General features: G+C 38.8%; 1 protein-coding gene across 3 annotated transcripts in view; it reads left to right on the top strand.

Moving 5' to 3' along the window:
* Nucleotides 1–22,654, top strand: part of BCAT1 (branched chain amino acid transaminase 1) — a 67,278-nt gene that overhangs the window by 5,762 nt on the left and 38,862 nt on the right. For all 3 annotated transcript variants that reach the window (XM_040595863.1, XM_040595864.1, XM_040595865.1), the window contains exon 2: nucleotides 12,357–12,428. In XM_040595863.1, coding sequence (XP_040451797.1) covers nucleotides 12,357–12,428 — 72 coding nt within the window. The remainder of the gene's footprint in view (nucleotides 1–12,356; nucleotides 12,429–22,654) is intronic.

Genomic DNA, 22,654 nt, shown 5'->3' with positions numbered 1-22,654 from the left:
TTTTGATCCTGGATGGATAAAAGCATAAGTAATTTTTAATAGGATCTATAATTGTAAAACATTCACAAGTACCCTAATCATTCCTGAGAACAGAACATTAGGTTTTGTTAAGATTGTCAAATTACCAAGGTCACAGTCAGTGCTAGTGTTAACAAGGTAAAACTGTGGGTCCTTCTGAATCCTGCCCTGCACAGCAGCACCACCTGCTTACAAACTCTTGTAGCAAGTTTCTTCTGAATTGCTAGAAAGTGTTGCCTGAAGTATAGGGTGTGAAAGCTATATAAAATGAGTAGTTGTGCTCTAGTGTAAAACTGTAATGTGAGCCGAGTTTATTCCTTACACAACATGAAGTAGTAGCTGTAGTATAGGGTATTACAGCATACAGTGGCTACACAGCCACAATTTTTAGCACAGCCGTACAGCTGCATAGATACCTGCCTGCACACAGAAAAAGAATAATCATATTGTATTCATGTGCTTGTATATTTGAGGCATTTTTCCATCATGAGTATATAATTTGTATTTTAAGCAAGTATGGTGGTTAAATATGCTGTAACCTATTTATATATACATGGGAACTAAATTGCAGACTCTGCCTTAAATTGGATTAAATGTCTTTAGAAACAGAAGTGCAGTTTGGGAGACAAATGAAACAGAGCTTCGCATGCTGGGAAGTGTTTTATTTCTGTAACCATAAAGGAAGTCCATTGGCTTGTTTGACTGTTATTTGGTTCGGTTCAGTTTTTCTTCTTTTTGTATCCTTCTAACACAGCTGTGCTTTTTTCTAAATCTGATCCTGTGCTCTGGCTCAGGCTTCATCCTCAGTTGCACAGTGCCTTACAGAATACAAAGACAAGTTCTGTAGCTTTTTTTATATTGAAAAGTGTCAGTAGCATTAGAATATCTTCATTTTTTAGTATTATCCTTTGCCTTTCAACACCTTTTCAGAGATGATTTTTGGCATTTACAGGCTGATTCTTTTCTTGACACCTGGAGACAGAATTTCAGTAATGTCAGCATTCCTTTCTGGTCCTTCATTGAGCTGAAAATGCTGCGTTTACAGTTGTTCCCTTTCGGATCTTCTTTTAAGTGGTCTTGCTGTAGCCAGGAATGTTTTCATCATGTCAATTGGGCAAAATGTTTATTGTGACATACATATAAAACTAGTGTTCTGTCCTGCCATGTCCAAGTGAACTGGATTTCAACAGTGGACAAATTGGATCCAATTCTAAGCTGTTTTAAGATGCTTAAGATTAGCTTCATAAATTCAGAAATGACAGAGACATTCTAGTCAAGGACATTGATGTTTGTGTGGGTTGGAGCTGGGCAAAACCCTTGGATCATGAGGGTATTATAAATAAATAGTTTGTCAGTTTAGATTATTGATCTGAGCAGGGCCGGCTGATCATCGATACAGATGTTGAACTGCAGGAGGACAAGCCTATGTTACTCATCCAAGGCCTGTTTATTATCTTCATTACTAGTGCCACTTCTCAGTATTTGAAAGTTACCACTTTTCTAATAGGGACTGTGTTACTCTTGATTTGTGATGACTTTTTACTGTGCTGCAATTTTGACAAAGGGCCTCTGTTTGCTTTGCATGTTTCATGCTGACACCTCTACAAATATCTCATCTGTGACCATACTTTTTCAAGGCCACTTTTAATATGCTGAGTGCTATTTTGCTCTCAAATTCCCTGGGCAGAATCCAGTTTCCTCTGGGCATTGTCAACAAATGATGGGGGATTTCAGCTAAAGGGCTTGCTTGCAGCGTTTTTAGAAAGGATACATAGGGTAACTTTAATGCAACTGCAAAATTTTGTTGTGTTGTAATACATGATTTTTCCCCTTGCTTTAGAGCTGTTACACAGTTGAATATATACTAAGAAGGTGGAGTATCTGGCTTTGTCACTAGATTACCACTTTTGAGCAGACATCATCAAAAAAAGCCGGTTCTTGTGGGTGTTATCTGGATGCTTTTCCACATTCAAGAGTGTAGTGTGTGGCACTGTACAGTGACACTGTTGTGCTCTGCTTTTCTTGGCTTGTTAGTAAGCTTCTATGGGATTATGTACATTTGCTTGGTGTGGTGGATTATGCCTACTGTTAATTTGAACAAGACCACGAACACTTTGTAGGTGCTGTCTTCAAATAGGTTCCAAGGATTTTCCTTGCGGCTTAGCTCTGTTCCTTGTGCCCTTTACATCAAGAGGAAAGCTTCAGCTTCCTTTCTACTTTGTTGAATTGTGTCCAGTTAAATCAAATTAAGGCAGTGTTTGAACACACAGCAAAAGACACATCACAAGGATATAACCCAGGCTTTGGTAGAGATCTGCCATTACTTCAAACCAATTATACCAGGCTTAAAACACACTGGAGCTAGTATAGGCAGGTCTTCTGCAGCTATCACCTGTGTGCTGCTGTGGAAGAAGCTTGCATAGGGCATAGCTGTCAGTTGAGAGCACAGCCAAAACCACATCAATCATTTACACTTGTTTTTTCTTCCTGGAGAAGAACTGCAATGGATCTGATGGGTATGTCTCTTTAAGGAAGAGGAGCTGTAGACTTAGTTCCTGGGGAGCTGTGCACAACCTGTCTACCTCCCAGTGAATTCTCTGAATGAACTGCCAAGCAGTATGAGGTATGCTGATGGGACAATCTATGCCTAAATTTCCTGTCTGTAGAAGAGACAGATGTTTCCACCTTCCTTCACTTAGGTGGTGTGACTGTAGAGCCAGTATTAAGTTTTAAGGCTTCCAGGTATTACAGTGAAAAAACTGGCTTAAAGCTTATAAAAAATGAAGGTCTCAGTTCTTTGGAACAAAGAGTAAAATAACTGCAAGCACCATACAGACCAGTCCACCATCACAGTTTGAGAAAGCACAGTATTTGCAACACCTCTAGACAAAACTTGCTGTCTTTCTGGTTTTGGTTTTTTTTTTTTTTTTTTTTTTTTTTTTTTAATTACCCTGGCTTGCATCACTTGTTTAAAGAGACTTATTAGATCACTCAATCGGCTGTAGGCCTTGAAAGCTCAGATCTGGGTCCTTCTGCAGCATTGTGGCCAAATGTCCAGGCAGAATACGTTATCTAGGTGTATACAGTTCTGCCTGCAAGCAAAAAAGCTGGGACTATGCTCTGCCATTTGAAAAGACCAACACAGAGAAATGCATTTATGAGGAGTACTCAGACTGGTCAGGCAGAGTGTCCCTGTGGTATTGAGCCCATTCAGATCCCCAGGTTAGCTGCTGCCATGCTTTATCAGCTTCATCTGTTGGACACTAAACGGCTAAATAAACTGCTTGGCAAGCAGGTAACAGGCAATAACTGCACTAACAACCTAATGCAATACAGAAAGTCATGCTTCTTACGCTTTTGCATAAGGTTCTCAGTGGTGAATTAAATAGGACATTCAAAGTTATCAGGGCTGGATGTGGTACCAAGCTCAGTACACGTCTGCCCTTTACAGACCAGCAACCACATGCAAAGTTAGGTAATGTTTTATTGTACTTTGTGTTATTCGAGGGCCAGCTATGTAAGTTACTGTTTTATTATCTCTAGTGGGACTGTATACAGGAGTTGTGGTGGACAAAGTAACTCCTTTCTCCTTCAAAAGCCTTTTTTTTTTTTTTTTTTTTCCCCAGAGCCTTTGTTTTCAGTGTGTGATTCATCATTGCTCAGTGTCTTATGTAAACCTTTATTCCAGTGCAAAATGGACTTCAATGGGACACGGTCTAAGCACTCTGAGAATAGCTACAAATGCCCCTTATACAGGCCAGTGATTCAGGCCTGACCTTGTGTTTCTTCTGGTTCCACTGTTACGAGGGTGCTTGCAAACAGGAGAATGACCTTGTATACAGGTTTCTGTCTGCTGGCTCTTTTCTTTAAGTACGTCAGTTCTCATTTTGGAATTCATCACTGTGTCTAATGTGTGTTTTGGTTTTTTTTTTTCCCCCCCTAGGAGTCTACAATGATTATTTGCAAACTGCAGAAGCTTTGGTCTCCTGCACTAAATTGTCTGCTTCCAGTTCTAAACCCTCAGTAACCAAGACAATGATTTTATTTGTTTCTGCTGTGTATGCATTCATGTTATTCACATTATCATTTGGTAATTGCATCAAGCTGCTTGCCTTGGTCATCAGCTGCAGGATCTGTGTGTAGTTTCCACCATCAGGGAATTTCATAAACAAATTGTAAGCTATATGTTATGCATCTTTAAAGCAGATCTGTACTTTACCTGTACAGCTGTCTCAGGATAAAGAATACAGCCAGTATAACTGAATCCCTGAGGAAAATTTTCATTGTGCTTAGGCTCATCTTTGCTGGTATTAACACTGCTGTTAAAAGCTTTGGTTAACTTTATAAAATCTTAAAATGCTAATTTAGTACCTGGCATTATAGAATACATAAGCAAAGAGAAATGTTAGAGAAGACCTCATGAACTCAAGCTTCCTTGTGGTTAACAGCAAAGCTGGGTTATGCTGGTAGGGGAATATATGTAATAGCTATTTTACCTTTCCTGTTGCCAGTTTGATGTAAAAGGGCTCATATCAATGAGAACTGGGCCTAAACACATTAAAAACCATGGTGACTTTCAGAATTTTCATTTATTTTGTTTGAGCAATAAGCATATCATACAGACATGAGACACTATCTAGTTAGAAAACAGACGGATGAATTTATAGGTCAACTAAATCCAGCTGGTTGCTTTAACATGTTTTTCTTTATGCCATTCTAGCGAACAATGCACTTGTTAAAAACCTAATTAATGCTAGAGCAGACAAACAAACCAACAAAAGAGGCACTTAGAGGCACTGTTCATAGGAGTTAGAGATGGAAGAGCTCCATTAGGTCATCTGCCTATTCCCCTAATAGTACAAGCCTGTTTTCCTCAACCAGGAGGGAAGTGTCATTAAACTGAGCAAGAGGGTAAAGACAGAGGAAATGGCACTGGGGAGTGACAGAGCAACAAGAAGGTCATAGGAAGGAAAACAAAAAGGAACAGTATAAGCATTTGGCTTAGAAATCAAGGTTAAAGCACATTGCATTTGGAGGTCGTTTGCAAAGAGGATTTCTTTAGAGTACTTGCCTATTCTGTAAAGAAAATAGGAAGGAGGATTGTATGGTTGTGCAGGAAATGTATTAAGACAGAACTAACTATTGAATAAAGGGACACCATGCAGAGACGTAGAGCTGCTTTAAGTCCTGTATTCAATGGGAACGGTAGTAGATTTTCAGTATTATTCAACTGGGAATCACGCTTTAGACTCCATGTTGTATGAGTGTAATTTACAGCTCATGTTGTAAATTTTATGGAGTATCTTGCCAAATAATTTTAGCCTGAAGCTGAATAGGTCCCTGGTCAGGTTCTACTTAAGAGTTTGTGATGACAAATTAATCTATCTTGTATTTCTGGTGAACTCTTTTCTTCCCTTTAACCTTCTTAATAGTCCAGTTTGTTAAGCATACATTTTTTTTTGGATTTCAGTCATAGTTATCATTCATGTTGCCTAGCCTTGCTGCCTTTCAGGTGAACTGATACAAATTTTCTTGTATAACAGGTTAGGCATTACTGAACTCACTCAATCATTAATTTAAGCACTGAATCAAAAAATTGGCATTATTTCCGAGAGAGGTTCTCACCTGAGTGCTGACTGAAATGATTTGACTTTGCCAACATTGTCCTGCATTTATTTAATCTCGTGAAACCAACTTAGTCTGCTTTTAGAGTTGTAATGTAACTATAAATGTTACTAAATATGCATCTTGGCTGGACAAGCTGAATATTTCAATTTCTTTATGTTCTCTGTTTTAATGTTTTTTTTCTAACCAATAAATTGTGCTCGTGTAATCCAAATTGTCTTTTATTTAAACATGATAAAACCAGTGATACTTGTTTTAAAAGGAGCATATTTCAGTTTTATTTGAATTACTTAAATTGCTTTAAATTAAACCAAATAAACTTCTCAAGCCAGAAGATAAGCGCCTGCACAGTCTTTTGGATTAGTTTAATGATAATCTATTTAAATCCTAACCTTACTTTATGCAATGCAGCTTTTGTAAATAGAGAAATTCTGGTATCTATACCCTGATGATTTCACTCTGATTAAAGGTATCATTAAGTAATGTGGAAGCTTTCTATTTTCTGCTATGCTAGTTGCCTTGTATTTTGCCTTGTATTTTTCTTTATTGTATGCTGTTATTATACTGCCTCACTGTTTAACCAACATTAGTGCCAGCTCAAGGTTGAACAAGCAGCCACAGTAAGGTGATAGTACCCAGCTGACAAGGCATCAGGGCAGATATGTTAGGTAAGAGGAGTCTTGAAGAAATGTATTGGATGTGCAGAAATCAACATGAATGAGAATTCTTGGTGAACTGAGTAAAAAGCTAAGCACTGAAACTGCATATGCCAAACTGTCCTTATGTTTTCCCTTTGTGTGTTTTGTTGTTGGTGTTGTATCCATCATTGTCCCCCGTACACCCCCACCCCACCCCTTGCCCCGTGCTGATCTGTGCATACATTGAGGTGTATCATTGGAGCTGCTCTGGGATTTGTGCTGTACATGTTCTTTGAATTCATTATTGAAGACAGGCAGGACAATACCTGGAGAGTGTGCCAACCTAACATACAAAAGATACCTCAAAGTTCTCTGTTTGGCTTGATAAATGGTTAGAAATACAATTGAAGAATCAGTCTTCCTGCTCCTCCTGTCTTGATTTTGAAAGGAGTAGATTTAAAAGAAGTTGTGTGGATAAGGCATGTCATACTATCATGGAAATGACCCAGCCCAATGAATGTACTTGGTGACACTTGCGTGGTAATGTATACATATGTGCATGTTCACATTCACGAACATACAATATAAAGACAGTATTAAGATATTTTTATATCAGGCAGCTGCTTCCATGACAGCTGAGAGAAATATGCTTGGCTGTTAGACTCCATAAATGAGCTTCCTAAGCTCTGGAAGTCTTTCATAAACGTTGTTAAATAAATATATTTTTAGTTGATACTAAAAATAGTATTATATGACTCAACCCTACAGCAATATTCAGAATTTCTCTCTCAGTCTGACAGCAGGTGGATTTTTTTTTTAAAGCTATGAACATCATTACCGCTTTTTTTCCCTGCAAATTCATCTCTTAAATGGTGTGGCTGCCAAATTGTATTAACATTTCCTAGGGACAGATGAAAACTGTTTTGGAGTCATGGAACTGTTTTATGTGACTGCAACAATATACAGAATATATGGCACTTGTGCATGTTGGACTCTATTTTATACCTGGAACAGAAAGGCAACTCTTGATTTGTGTGGCTTTGAATGCCAAAGTACCTGTCATCACACACTGGATTTGGCTTGCCTGTAGGCAGTGTCATAGTGTAAGACATGTATTGAATTTATTGATCTGCTGGATTCCTGGAATCTGGTAAGTATTCTAATTTCATTATCCTTCCAGTGTAAATCAGTGCATGAAATACTTCTTAGACACTTAGTCGCCAGAATGAGGCACAGGAAAAAGCAGCAAGACACTTCTAGCTTGGAGAAACGTCTCAGAAAGGACTTTCTTCACTGAAAACTGGTTTTCATATGACTTCTGACTCAGAGGAAACTCCCACTCCATCTTTGCTGGGGCCTGACTTCTACAAGATACTCTTGGTTTTGAGTTTCTCTGCATAGCAGATGGTGGGGTTGCCTCAGCAGGAGGAGCTATATGCAGCCATAGCTGTGTTTCCGTGGCTTATTTGCTTCTTTAGGTTCTTGTCCTTCATGAATAGCCAATGCCTGCCAACAAAGCACTGTCTACGGTTCTTTTGTGGGCGTGAAACTTGATTTTCAGATGTTCTCTGCCACTGGTAGTACTCTGATCAGAGGGCTGGTGCTGCTGATGGAAATCTTGCTCAGAGTGGGGTCATGTCTCTGATTCGAGCTGTCTGTGGGCTGACTTGGATGAGCATGCACTGGTGAAAGCAAAAATTTGCAGTTTATTTCTTTATTCCTACCTTGTACTAGGGAAAGTTTTCTGTTCCCGACTGGTGAGAAGAGTTACCAAACAGCAGGGAAAATTAAGTGAGCACAGAACTGATTAAAGAATTAGATTTCTTTGAAAATGGGTGACAAAGGACATGGCATATAGAGGTAACTGCAAATTATTTTTTTGAGAACTGGTACCATTCCTTTTTATTAAATAATTTCATATGGTGTAGGTTAAAGAAGTGAAGTTTGCAGTTTAAATTTACAGTGATGAAGCTTCTGATAATCTTCAGTTCCAGTTTCATAACTGAGGATGAGCCTGTGGGATAATGCAGTACTAAAGCCAAAGAACAGCAGTTTGACAAAGGATCTAGTAGAATTGCAGTTTATACAGCAGATAATCCCAAATGAGAACAAAGACATTGGTGCTACCACTGGGTCTCAAAAGCCACCAAGTGTGAGGGCACAAGAAAAACTAAGCAGAGTCATGTAGTCTAGGAAGTGTAGGGAGTTTAGGAAGTCTAGGGAAGTCTGCCAGTTTTTGTAGCACAAGGTCCTTTCAGCTGAAGGGTAGGAAGGTCTGCGTAGAAGAGGTAGACTCTCTGTTTTGAAGCAGCTGTGAGATCCAGGAGGATACTCCAAAAGATGAACATAACTAGAGGCATGGCAAAATGGTAATAAGTGAAGTTGTTTGAGTGCTCTTGCAGGTCAGTACTTGGGCTACAAGGTCTTATGCCCATAACAGAATAGCAGTCAGAAAAGGTGTGCCAAAGGCAGCAGGGAAAGCCAAGAGACATTGGTTGGAGCATCCTGATGCTAAAATGTGTTGAAAATACCTATGTCTAATGCATTCTGATGACCAAATGCAGGAGTTGAATGTTCAGTTCTGGGAAAGCTCTAGCAGTAATGCAGGTGACAACTATTAGGTATAAAATTTCCAAAAGTGCTGGTAAATGTTTCACACACAGTAGTCCTTCACACACACTGGGAGGAGACTAACCCCCTGCTAAGGCTTACCTCCTCTTTATATGAGAGTTAGATTGGAAGTAAGTACTAATGCGATGGAATGATATTATCCAACTGAGTATGGTGTGATTGCTTTTGTAAGTGCTGAAGGATTTGCAATGATTATTATAGCACTGAGATCTTCTATAAAAGCCAAGACAGAATTACTCATCACCAAGTCTTTATTTTAGTAGTGTTTTGTAGTGACACAATGACATAAACCCTGTTTTTTTTAAAAAATTAATCTAGTGTAATGCTTTACACTTTTTTGTTCTCTTACAGGCTTTACAGTAATGATAAAAATATGCCATTTCAATGTTTTTTAAGGAAAACTGAAATGCTCTCCTATTTCCAATTTAGAAAAAACGGTTACATATAGGATAAAGACAGTGGTGTTAGCTCTACACTGCAACATAAGAAACACTGTCATGCTTGCGTAATTGTATAGGAACTTGATACAGACTTGAGTGACTTTTGAGGTGACATCGACCCAGTGGCTCAAACGTATCTTTAGGATAACATCAGTGTTTTTAATGGATGCAGTTTTAAATCTACCATGCTATTAAACACAAAGGGCAAATTTATGCTTGGCATATCTCCCTTGGTAATGTTGGCACTAAACCAGGGAGTAATTTTCCCTATTGCATTTAACAACATGTTTCAGGTTTAAAAGCCATGGAGCCATTAAAATATGACTCCATCATTTAGAAAGTAATTGCGGTATATCTTTCTAGCGCTGAGGGATTAAATCAATTCAATCTCAGTGCGGTTAACAAAGGCAGTTAGCTACTTGCTTTAAATATGAGTTAAATCTGTAAAACATGATGACTTCATGGAGAACAGGACTGGCTCAATGGCATACACCCAAGAAATGGGCTGTTGACTTCACTGAGTTCAGTAGGAACCTTGAACTGAAGGGTAAAATGATCGTGCCCCTGGGGGCTGTTCCTGTAGGTGGTCCACACTTGAAATTCACATACAGGTTTTGTATCTTTTTAAAGATCATGAAAGAGAATATTAAACTATATCCAGCTTTGGTCCTCTCTGTGTTGATGCCAACTCTTGCTTTAGGGCAACTTCATAAAGGAGAGGTGGGAAAAAACCTGAAGCATAATGGCTGAGTATTTGTCAGTATTTGCTGTCACCAGTAATTATTTCAAAATCCAGCTTTGCATACTGGATATTAGACAAAAGTCAGGCATGAGCTGGAGCTGCTGGAGAAATTCTTGCTCCAAAGCTGGCACTTACCAGGCTGTTAGCTGGTAACCAGCACACTTTCCATCCTAATTCACTAGAGTGCAGAGAAAAATTGGTTGACTTGATTCATCTGCAGAATACTTAACTGTTATAAACTGATGGTGTTATGAAGGCCTTCTGGGATTTTGCCAGAGGAATTTGGAAGTATTTGACGAATTACAGAGAAAGCAAGAACCTGTTTACACAGTGTTTAGTTGAGACTGTCCCTTAGCTTGGGTAACGCTTTAGTCCTGCTACAGTCTGACATGCAACGCCATTGAACACTCTACCAAAAAGACTTGTCTTTCTGGAGTAAAAACCTCTAAGATTTAAGGCAAGTAAAACATACTGTTCATAAGGCTTTAAAGGTAAAGCGTATTGGTACACTGTGAAGGGGTTTGTGATTTCTCCCAGCAAATCCTCCTTTAGCTGGCAGGAAAGGAGCCTGCAGCCGTGATTGCATGCCTCGCTGTTAGAGGGTTAGGAAAAAAGAGGAACAGAAGGGTTAAAGCTGATGGTGAGAGAAGGCAGGAGGGACGTTATGGTCCCCCTGGGGCGCTGGGGGGAGGGGAGAGGAAGTGAGATCTGCTGTGGACTGGAGTTTGCTTTTTCTTTTGTTGGTAGCAAGCCTGCTATGTGTTAAAGGCCCACTGAAGATACTGCACTTGCCCCTGCCCGCCCCCACCCCCCATCTACCATATCCCCAAGATCTGCAAAAAGGGAAAAAAAATCATGTCACTTGCCTTGTGTGTGTGTCATGCTTCACAGCCTGTAAGCCAGGCAGCCCCAGTCCTGGCCCCACAGCTGGGTGGCTGCCGCAGGACTGGGTGGCTGGTGTCTCCCCAGCCCTGGCATCCACCCTACAGGCAGTGCTCCAGGTAGGGCAAGGGCTGCTCCCTGGTTAACAGCTTGGGGCAGGGATCTCACCGCCTGACCATGAAGTCTCCTGTGCACCTCTTTTCCTTCAGGGTATTATACCTTTGACCTGGGGCTTTCCCACCTGGGCTGGGACTTCCATCCGAGATTCGAGATTCGAGATGTGTGAGGCTGAGGGGTGGCAGTGTGAGAGACAACCACCAAGTGGTGAGGAGCCAGTGCAGGCTCCTGCTAGTGCTTTTCCCTTGCAGCCCCTCTGACCAGCATGACTGTTTCCCCACGTCCACCCATCCCTGGCCTCATCTCAGCAGCTAGCCATTCCTTCTGCCATTCCCTCCATCTTGTCAGCTGTGCTTCCCTTAAGCCACCGCTTTCATGGACCATCACACAGACAATCTCACTCCTGGCACCTTCCTCTTCCAAACCTCTGCTCCAACTTCATCTTTCTAGCTCTTCTGCCCAGAAACAAGAAATGCTGTCAGGGCTGTATTTGTCTCCTTTGCTTGATGCTGTTGGGTGTAATATGCATTTACTGGCCACTGGCAAGGAGGTCTAACTAGTGCAGGAGGGTCCACAAAGATGCTAGTCTAATGCTGTGGAAACCGCGGTTCTTGCTTTTAGGTAGATGGCTTGCACCTGTCTGTGTTATCCCTCTTGCTGAAGAGAAGGATGCCTAGAACTATCACTCCTTTTGTTTCAGTTCCTGTCTAGCATGGTCAGTGGTAGAATGCTTGAGTTCAACATAGTAGATAATTCAAAATATTCTGGTTATATATTTATATAGGTGGACATTGTTTTCATATCATTGTTTTCATTTAATGAAGGATTTAACAAAAAAAATCCTTTCCCTTTTTCTTCCATTCTTTCTAGCCAGAAAAGGCAAAAGCAAATCTGTTGGGTAGATGTTTTAGTAGAGAAACTGGGATCTGATGGAATTGTGTAAAAACACTATTTATTTAGTCAGCTTTGAATTAAAGACTTGTGATGTTGTCCATACCCTTCCACACTTCCGAGCGATAAACTAATCTAAGACATCATCTTTCCTATATAGCCCCAAAATACTGTTGTGCAAAATACTGTGACTGAAGTAAAACTAAAAACCTAGAAGGTAGAAAGTTGTGCTAAGAAACCACTAAAAAATTCTTTCTAATATATTTACTGATGACAAAGTACAATCTGTTCCTAAAAACAATTAACTGAATGTGTACCAACTTTTCTGCAATGTGCATTGAGTTTGATTTCCTCTGGTTTTATTTTTTCTAGGGCTGTCAGAATGAATGCACGGCTGGAGGATGCTCAGAAGAAACAGCAAAGTATATGACTGAGTCTTTCAAGGTACATTTGTTTAAAGATGTCTGAAGCATTTCAGTAGATGGTGCCAGACAGCATCTGTAACACAGTAGTGCTTGTTGTGCAGGTGATTATAGCTACTGACATGCTTGAACATCATGATTCTGTAAGTTGCATTTGCTGAAAATGTTTTCAAGGTAGAAATTAAGAACATGACAAGAACTTTATTATGGTTTTGGGTACTAGCTAAAAAGTTAGTAGCAAAAATTAAAATGGCATAGGTGATGATATTTTTAATTCTTACCTGCTTCAAAAGCAATAGAAATAAAGATTGATTACCCCCATTTTTTTCCAAACAAAGTCTGTGTAACAGTCTATTATTTGTTAAACTTTGGCATTATGAATGGTGCTCAAAGGTGGGTTTTTCCATCTGGTCTCAAAGTTGCAGAGCTAAGGGTCTCAGAACTCCAAAGCACACCACAGCTCTGGCACATTATTGGCACTCGGCAAGCAAACAGGGCTGTTATAGTAAGGAGTGCTGAGCAGCAGACAGGAGTTGACAAGAATCTGAATCCTTCTTTTTTATTTTAATCTTACGCTTAGAACTGAGCTCAGTTAAGATAGCAGTCTTTGCTTCCTTCCTGAATGCAGTGCTAGTAACTAAGAGCTTATTTTAAACACTGTATGGACACAGATGTCAATTACTAGTTTTCTGTTGGAAATTTAAAGCCCATCAGCATGTGCTCCTTTGAATTCTACCTTCTCTCCTCATTCCCTTTTTTCCTGCCTCTCTTTCATACTTCTTTTGCCTTTATTCCTTATGTCACACATCTGTAATTATTTCTCCCCCTCTCTTTCACTGCTTTATAATCTTTAAAAGCCTCATTTATATTTTGCAGATGTTTAAAAACGGTAACCAGAAAAAGGTGACCTCACTTGTGCTTTTTCAGCAGTTCCCTTCCTGTTACTCCTGACTATTGTCAGCAATAGTCAGAGGTGAAATTATGATGATACACTTTGTAACTGTCATGTTCTTCCTGATTTTTTGGGCAGTGCCACTGCTGTGCAGTCTTCTGAATTATGCTTAAGTAGTTATTTCCAGTTTAGTTGCTAGGCTTTAACCACATATGGAAAATAAATGCTGCAAAAAATGTGTTGGACTCCTGGATAAAATTTATTCTGGTGTTGGTCTCATTGAAAACAGCAGATAATTCTTGAGAATCCAGAATTTCACCGTGTAGCCACATGCCATTTAATCCCTTTTTCTCCATTCTCAGCCCTTCCTAGTTCTTCTCTTCCTCATTTCTTTGCATCGTGTCTCTCTGGCAATTCTGCCAAAGAAGGAAGATTTAGGATGACCTTTTTAGGCAGAAGGTCTGATTTGGAAATTGTTGTCAAAAACATGCATGCAGTCAGTTTTGAAAGCCCAATATTCACAAATATGGAGTGCAGAGTTTTGTGAATTCACCTTTAATGAATAGACAAGATAGATCTCGGTAGATTCATTCAGTAGAGCATGCCAGTGTATTTAAAACCAAAAATGGCTTTGCGGAGAAGAGACTCTTGTGCAATTTCACTGTACTGTTTCCTGCCACTCATTGACGTAGTTCAGAAGGAAGACAGAGTGGGAACAAACTCTGATAGTGTTTGGGTTTGTGTGAACTGGGCATAAAGTAAAGCAGACTTAGGGCAGATTTAATTATACTGGCAGTCAAGCAGGTGCCTTACCAAATCTCCAAATACTGGGCTGTACAAAGTTGGATTTAATCCAGTTTCCTTTCCATCGATACTTGTGTGTCAGCCAGAATGGCAAATCATTGTAGTGGAGAGTCTGTGTGAGGGGAAAAATATCTTAGCAGGTGGGACAGATGGTCATAAAGGGAATAATACTAAGAAAAACAGCTGGTTCAGGCTGAAATCTAATATGTAAGTCCATTCCTGCCTTATGGCTTTGTTTCTGAAGATTAGCTGCCGTCACCAGCAAGGGGTACAACTTTTTAGAAAATACTGTACTGGGGGGGCTGGGGGGGGGGGGGGGCGTGGATATATGAAAGTTGTGATGGGAATACAGGTAATGATTGCAGTGTCCTACATTATAATAATTATTTGCCATCTCTTTAACTTCATTGTCAAATTAAAAAGAAAAACTTTATAAATGAAGGAAAAGGCCCACCAGACAATGACATAAAACAGCCTGGATTCATTCTAGGGAACTTCACAAACATTTCTGTGGAAGACAGTTACAGTTACAATTTCAGAAAGTATAGCTAGTAACATTTGAAAGGAATCAAGTTGACCCGTGGGGCTGCCTGTGCTGAAGAAAGCTGCAATTTTGTGCCAGTAACCCAAGTAATCCAAGATTGTGGGAATGTAGAAAACAGGGTATGGTTTTGTTTTATGCTTACATAAAACATATTGTTTAAAGTGGATGATGCCTAACATCTGAATGCCAGATTACCCCTCTGAAGACATTTCTTTTTAGAATGTAGTGCTGTGCTTTTTAGGTGTGATAAGCTTCTTTGAATTTCACTGCAATTTCTGCCTGACTTGGAAAGATAGAGTTGGAGAGTCCCTATACACAGGGAGGGAGGGAAGGAATGCTGCCTACAGCTTCTAGCAAGCAGTGAGCCCCTCTGCTAGCTGCTCTCTGTTTTAATTCTCATGGGTTTCTCTTAAGTCAATAGGTCAGAATTGGCATTTTGTGTTTTAACTGCTACCAAACTACCTTATTGTGACACACTTCTGCAGTTAAAAATCTCATCTTGACAGGTCTGTGATTTACAAGACAATGTATTGCATTTAGAGTTGACACATGACCGGTGATCTTGGAACAGATAAGAAACATCCAAGGAAATAGTGATTATGCTAGAGTTTCCTGTATTGTAGAAAATGTCAAATCTCTAGGATTTATCTACCCAGCTCCGTCCACTAGAGTGAAATCTTCCTTCCTCCCCCAACTGTTGTATGCACGTATTTGTGTATTTATTTATTTAAATAACTAGCTGTGGTTCATGACAATAACCTAAGAGATACTGCAGTTTTTGCCTATTGTCAACACTGGATCTCTAGGAGGGGAGTATGAAACCAGTAACAGAAAGTACAGTTATCCTCTGTACTACTGAATGTATCTTGGAATGTTGAATGAAGAAATGCACATGTATGGTTTTGCTCTTATATATATATATTTTTGCATTCAATAATGCTATGAAATAGCACGCAGTTACGTCTAAGGCACTTAATGTTTAAGGTTAAAAATCTGGTAATTTTGTTAATGCATTCGTTCTGCTTATTGTACTGCCACAAGACAGAATAGATGTTGTTTGGGTGATGTGGTGGTCTATTTCCATATGTAACTCTGCTTTGTGGGTTTTTTTTTAAAGTGTGTGTAAGCTCTGACTTTGAATTCATAATTCTTGGTCTTAAGAAACTAAAGGCATCCATGATTGCTTTTTCATTCCTTCATGTTATCAAACTATATCCAGAAAGATAAGTTTAGTTTCTCAACATGTAATACATTTTCTCTTTGAGAAACTGATACATGGAAGACTTTTAAGAAATTATTACCTTCTCCTATTATATTTCTCTGTGTTTTAATGATCTGCAGCTGTGTAGAATTAGTTGGGTATCTTAATGGTGCAAAGTTAAGTTTTTTCTTTTTTTTTTTAAAAAAAATCTAATGGCCTTTTTATTATTATTATTTTTAGTGGCCTTTTTAGTATACCAAAATGGTGCAGAACTTTTAGAGAATGCTGGCTAGTCTGCTATGCCAAATGAAGTATCTGTAGTTTACAAGTGAATGTGGATTAATTTGGTAATACGAAGACTTTTGGTAATGAAATGCAAAATGTTCAGGTGGAGCTTCTGTATCTGAATGGCTCCTCATGATACTCTAAATAACTGTGAGTGTTCCCGTACAATCTTCTGCAGACAGCTCAGCCTTTCCAGGCTCCAGGCCAGTGGGATGTGAGCCCATGGCAGACTGGAAGCTACATAGGCAGGTTAGAGTGGTGCTGTGCTTGAACCAATAATCCCTGTTGAGATCTTGGACTTGCTAGACTGGATACAGTGCTGTGCTAATATGTTTACATGGCTTCCAGTTTGAAGCTAGCTCACATCTAGCTGTGTGATATGCTGGATATAGTGATTTTTCTGTAATTATGTATGTTTTGTTTGTTTCTTGCATAGTTATAACATTTCAGAGCCCAAGCTGTGAAGTAGCTGACATTGTGCTAGGTATTGTACAAATCAGACCAGAAAGATTATTTCCACACTATAGGTATAACCTACAGATAAACAATCAAAACCTTTGACGGTTTTTCTACAGAATCTAAAGCAGTAGTGTATTTTACCTCTAGAAGAAGTATGAAGAAACTGAAAAATTATTTCCGATGCAGGCATTTGTGGTTCAAATTGAGAGATTGCTAGTGAAAGTTTTACAGACATTGATGTTGTTCTTGGAGGTCTCTTCACACAAATGCAGTTATTCCTTGCAATAGGACCTTTGGTTGCATATTTTAAAATGTGTAGCCTTTGCATGAAATGACAGGGAGTTTGGTTGCCTCTGTGTAAAACACACTGTGCTGACTCTGATTCTCTGCTTTGTTCCATGTTCTTGACAAATAATGAAATAGCATTTAAGATAAACAACAGGTCTATATTTTACCCTGGAAATGCTAAAATTATAAATAAGGTAGTATTACAGGAGTAATCTATGCAGTTAAGGTGTAGGTTAGATGTTACTGAAGTATGCGGCATTTTTTGTTATGTAATGTGCATTAGAAAGAGTTGGAAACATTCCTTTTTTCTGTTGGGAACATTATGCCTATTTTCAAAACAGTCTTTGAAAGAAAAACTTGACTAATTATTGATTTTTTCTATGTTTACATTAATGAAACTACATTACTGTGATTCATTACCATGTTTATACTAATGAAAGTCAAGTGCGTCGATAATCTGTGCCAAATATAGTGGGATGTAAGATTCCTTACTGTGGGAACTGGGAGAGGGACCAATCCATTTTGAGATATTAGACAGTTTTAAGCTTTACTTTAGAAAACTAAATATTTTATATGTGAAAAGGTTGCTGACAGAGATAAAGAATGAGCAGTTCTCCAACCCTTGTTTTTTGAAGAAGAGAATTATTTCTTCAAATTTTCCTCCTTCTCCTCCAATGCAAAGATTAAAAACATATAAAGTACAGAATAGTCTAATTTTTTGAAACATATTTTTAAAAGCTGAATTAATTGACTGTATCACATTGAGAGGGTGAAAGTTCCACTCCTTGAAGAGTTTAGGGAAGTACATAGCACTTCTCTTGTGTTTTCATTTTGTATGAACAGTAGGTAAAGTTTCTGACATGCTCAGAGCATATGGGTCAGCAAAATGCTGAAATGCTTTATATTCATTATAGTTACCACATTATATACATAGCTAACAAATATAAAACAGTTTACACAGTGTATATATTTTCACATCTCTTCCTCTCCAGCGTGTTCTCAATCTGTCATTTTTTACTAACGTAAATAAATTATTTACCTGTCAAAGCATCTCCAAAATTTTGTGTCTTAGAACCATAGGCCATCTAGTCCCTCCTTCCACTGAAAGTGGGACTCACATCGAGCGCCAGACCAGGTCAGCCATGGCTTCGTCTGTTGAATGCAGTGCTGCGCTACTCTCTTTAAGAAAACGTTTTTTTCCGATGTCCTGTATGAACCTCCTATGCTAAAACTGTGTCAGTTACCATCAGTATGTCATCTCCATATCATTTCCATGAAAGTACATAGCTGTAACCACTGTTAGATCAGGATTCTGTTGTTGCAACAATATTTAGCATTTTTGGACTGGCCTTTGCGTTAGAAAAGGTCATTCTGATTTTATCTTAATATCAGCTGAATCTATTCACTCAAGCTTTTCATCAATGGCAATAAAATGATTTACTTTTTGTCATGTGTTGAATCAAAAAAGATTGGCAAGTAATAATAATATTAGATCACAGTGCATTCTTATCACTTGATTATGCCTCCTAGCAGGCTGTGTATATGCTGCAGAATTACTTCAGGTCATTTACAATCAAATCCATTCCCTGATCTTCAACGACCAAGAGGGAAACCAGCTACAGCACAAAGAAGATTCAGTGGGGGGTGGTTTCTGTAGCATTCTGCATCTACACAGGCATTACACAAACGCTTTTGAATACTACCAATAATAGCTGGGCAAGACTGACTGACATATCTACTACTTTCATTCCAGTTATCAGGAAGGTATGGGTCTAGGTCACAGTAAAGATCAACACACACTGCACTTAGAGCTGCCTGTCCTGTTTTGACAAACGAGAGAGGAAACTAATATGTGTTAATCAATGTTTCAGTGGTTTTTGGTTGCCAGGAGAAAGTGCCCTTCCTGAAGGAAACCATGCAAGTTGCATGCACAGGTGGAGGTTGCACTAGTTCAGCTTGGTATTGCTGGTGGCTCTATTTGGCACATCAGTGTTTCTAAATCAAGCTTGTTACTACAGTGCAGCAGCAGCAGTGTCACTGCTTCAGGATCGTAGTAGCCAAGAAATGCTACTGAGCAACAAGTTCTTAGTGCTGTGAAAATATTTTGCCATGATTCTTCCATGACATGCTAAGGGATGATTTCCCAACAGCCTGCAAGTAGGTTTCCCATGCCATCAGGAACCCACCTATAATGAGGCATTTGAGATCTGTGGCAGTACTCTTCCGTTTTGCCTTGGTGGCAAGTAGTTCTGTGGTTTTCTTCAGGTGGATGACGTCCTTCTGATAGTTGCAATAGGCTTTCTAAGCTGTAGTAGAGAAACTGATTGTCCCATTATCTGATGCCATAGGATTTGCAAATAAAACTAATTGGCTTCAGCAGATAACAGGAGCTTTTGGCCAAGATAAAAGGAAGATGCTAGAAAAACAGTCAGGTTGGTTTGGCTGCGTTGATTTATAGCACAAAGAAAGTGATGCCTTATCTTCTTTTTAACTAGGAGCTTAAGATATGGTTGGTATCTGTAAAAGCACAGAAGTTTCACTAGAATTTTGAAATTCCATTCCATTTGGATTGTATCATTTTCTGGACTGATTTTTTCCAAGGTGAAGAGTTGCATTTAAAATGGGCTTTAACACCAGCCAGTTATTCCCAAATGAAACTATCTGGCTCCGAAACTCATAAAATCCATGGTGTCCACACCTATTTCCAAGAATTCTTAAATTGTATATGTCATTGTGATATCAAGTCCCCAGGTTTGATATTAAATGTTTTCTTTGCTGAATACACATGAATAGGAACTACAGCTTAGGAAGAGAATGTAGTCTTTTTTTTTTTTTTCCCCCATAGGATTTTGTTGGCATTTCTTGTTGCTTTTGAAATTATCTCTATACCCTAACCTTCTCCCTAGAGAGCTGGAAGAGTTTTATCTTAATCTCTTATTTAGTCCCTGTTTCTAAGAAAATACTGAATGGAATGAATTGGCACAATGTGGCAGTTTCAGTAGTAGATCAAAGACTGAAAATTTGTAAGTTTACCTTCTGTCTACCATTGTGAGAGAGAGATGGGGTAAGAGAAAAAGGCAGGTGTGGTTAACTGAATGTTTGAAATTATTCCCATAACCTCTGTGTAAGAGACTGTGCCACAAAAGTATTTTATATTCCTAAAAGTTTTTGAAATTCCATATGAAGTGATAAATTCTGAATGCCTTCATTCCATGAATCCACTTTCTTGCATGCCTGCAAGCTTATTAAAATCAGGGTAAGAAGATTTAATTGCAACTGCTCTGGACTTGGGCATGTGAGATTATGGTTCTATTCTCAGCTATTCCACGTAACATGTTTGTGACTGGCCAGGCTACTTAGGTGAAGTATTTACAACTTGTTTGCCTGAAATTCAGGCTTGTAATTAATTTCATCCTGCAATATGGCTACTTTTTTAGGAAAAGCTTAGATATAACTACCTCATTTTTTGTTTCACTTTCTTCATATGACAGAAATGATGTTTCCCAAACCATGAGATAGTAGTGTCTTAAATCTTTGCAGACCAAATTTGTAAGTTTTGTTTTCATACAGGGTTATTTGAACATTAAAATGCTGTGCTACTGTACAAAAATGTATCAGTGAAATGCCACAGATCTCTCTATTCCAGTTTTGTGTCACAGGCCAGTGTGAGCCCTCATCTTGTGTTAGGCTCAAACCTTCTCCCAGGCAAACTCTTTCTAAAAATGGAACATTGTGTTTATGCTACAATGCAGAAATACAGTGGTTGCGAGGCAAGGAGCAGCACAGCATCAGGAATTGCATTAACTAAGCTGTCGGATTTTTTGAGAAGAAGCAGTATCTACTAATAGTGAATAATATCAATAGGGTAATTAATTAATGTGTTCCATTAGTGAAGAATGGTCCTAGTTTTGTATTTGTGGAAATTTTTGAGTCTAGGGAAGGACTTTTTGTACAAGGAATTGGGCTATTATGGAATTGCAGTCTGTGATTCCTTATATGGAATTGCTTCTTTTGAATGAAAAGCCCAGGTATCTCTGTATTGCAGACATGAAGTGCAGTTGCATGGCCAAAGTGGGTTTTTGTATAGCTAACTTTACCAGCTGTAACAGTGAGCTACAGCAGTGTTTTTCAGTCCAGTACGATGACTGCATTAAAGCCTTCTCATACTTACTTACTCCCTAGTCTACCACTTAGTTAACTGGAATAGCTGTTAGCAAACAGAAACAGTTTATAGGACTAAAATGCAGTAATATGTCCAGTTTCTGTTCTATGTTTAAGTCTTATCTGCATTTGGTGGTTTGTATTTTAAAGAGGTACTCATATTTGATAGATGATAGTCATAATTCTTTGATAGTTGAGATACTAGAAGACTGTTTTTCATAGAACTGAAAATACCGTTATCGGGGGTAGAGGAGACAGACTCCATTAAAATCTAATAGATACTTTTGTTAAGATTTCCTTAATACCAGGTAGAAGGTTTCCTTACGATTTGTAGGAACCCCATGCCTTCATCTTTCTTAACTTTAAAAATATGTATCTTCTGAAACTTGTGTCAGCGGAGAACAGACACGGAGAAAAACAACTAGACCCTCAAACCATTGCTAGTCCATTTAATTTTCCTAAAGCAGTGGAAATGGGTGATGCAATAAAGATTCAGTGGGGTTTGCCTCCTTTACAATCCGAATTCCTACAAAGCTGGATGAAGGGGTCTTGATTAACTTCAGTGGGCTTTGGATCAAATCAATGGGAGTTGGCACAGGGCAACATTTCATCAACATATAGAAAGACTCTTAAAATTTAGTTAGTGCACCTGAAAGCAATGATATTATGCATTATCCATGTGCTTGAGTGTTTATAGGGCAAGACTGGTTTCTTCAATGCTTTCTCGACAGTCTAGCCAGACTGTAGCTTTCCAACATCTTTATTTCCCTTCTTGTGCATTTTGGGAGCTTCAGACTGCGTTTTCAGCTGTGCTGCTGCCCTAGGTGCCCTTTTCTTTCTCTAAGGCAAGAAGTTTATGCCAATTCCAAGCACTTCTCTGCTGTCTTGTCAGAGCAGGTTTCCTTCCCTGCTTACTGCTTCAAATCAAACATTCCTGCTTCAGAGTTGAGCATCCATCATGTCAGGGAAAAAGTTAAAGAAGCCAACAGTATGTTGTACCCTTCTTTTCTTCCTGTTGCTTGCAGAGTGTAGCAGAAGCTCGTTCTTTGGTTTGACAAATATTTGATAAATATGTGTTATGAATAGTTTAGGATAGATGCCTTGCAGAGGATGGACTAGATAAAGTCCTTCCAGCCATATTTTCTGTTGTTTCCATGATTGACACAAAACTGATTCAGAGCCTTGACTCCCCTTTTGCTTTGTCATTTGTTCTGTGGTTTATTACCCAGTGTACAGTCAACCTGATGCAATGATTCCAGGCCGCAGTCCAATTACGTGTGCTAACATATTCTCAGATAAAGTCTCAGGGAAGCTTTATGTTGAAAGATTTCTGGGTGTTCTCCCTGGGGTTGCAGAAGATACTGTGTTATATTTTGTTTCTCTTTATATAGTAGAAAATTATGGCTTTCTTCCTGCTCAAATATTATATATCTTGACACGCTTTCCATTGTCAAGCCTCAGGCTCTGCTGTAAATTTAAAATAGTAATGATGTTTAAAGGGATTATAGGACAGCTTACGTTAAAATTACTTTTTATACTTACAAGCTAGTAGTAGACTTCTAAGTATTTATTTAACTGTCTTATTCTTTTTGGAGTTGATAGAACTCTTATTGT

The sequence above is a fragment of the Falco naumanni genome, chromosome 5 (assembly GCF_017639655.2).
Source record: "Falco naumanni isolate bFalNau1 chromosome 5, bFalNau1.pat, whole genome shotgun sequence".
Taxonomy (NCBI): Eukaryota; Metazoa; Chordata; class Aves; order Falconiformes; family Falconidae; genus Falco; species Falco naumanni.
The sequence above is the reverse complement of the archived record's forward strand: the minus strand, read 5'-3'. Positions and strand labels throughout refer to the sequence as shown.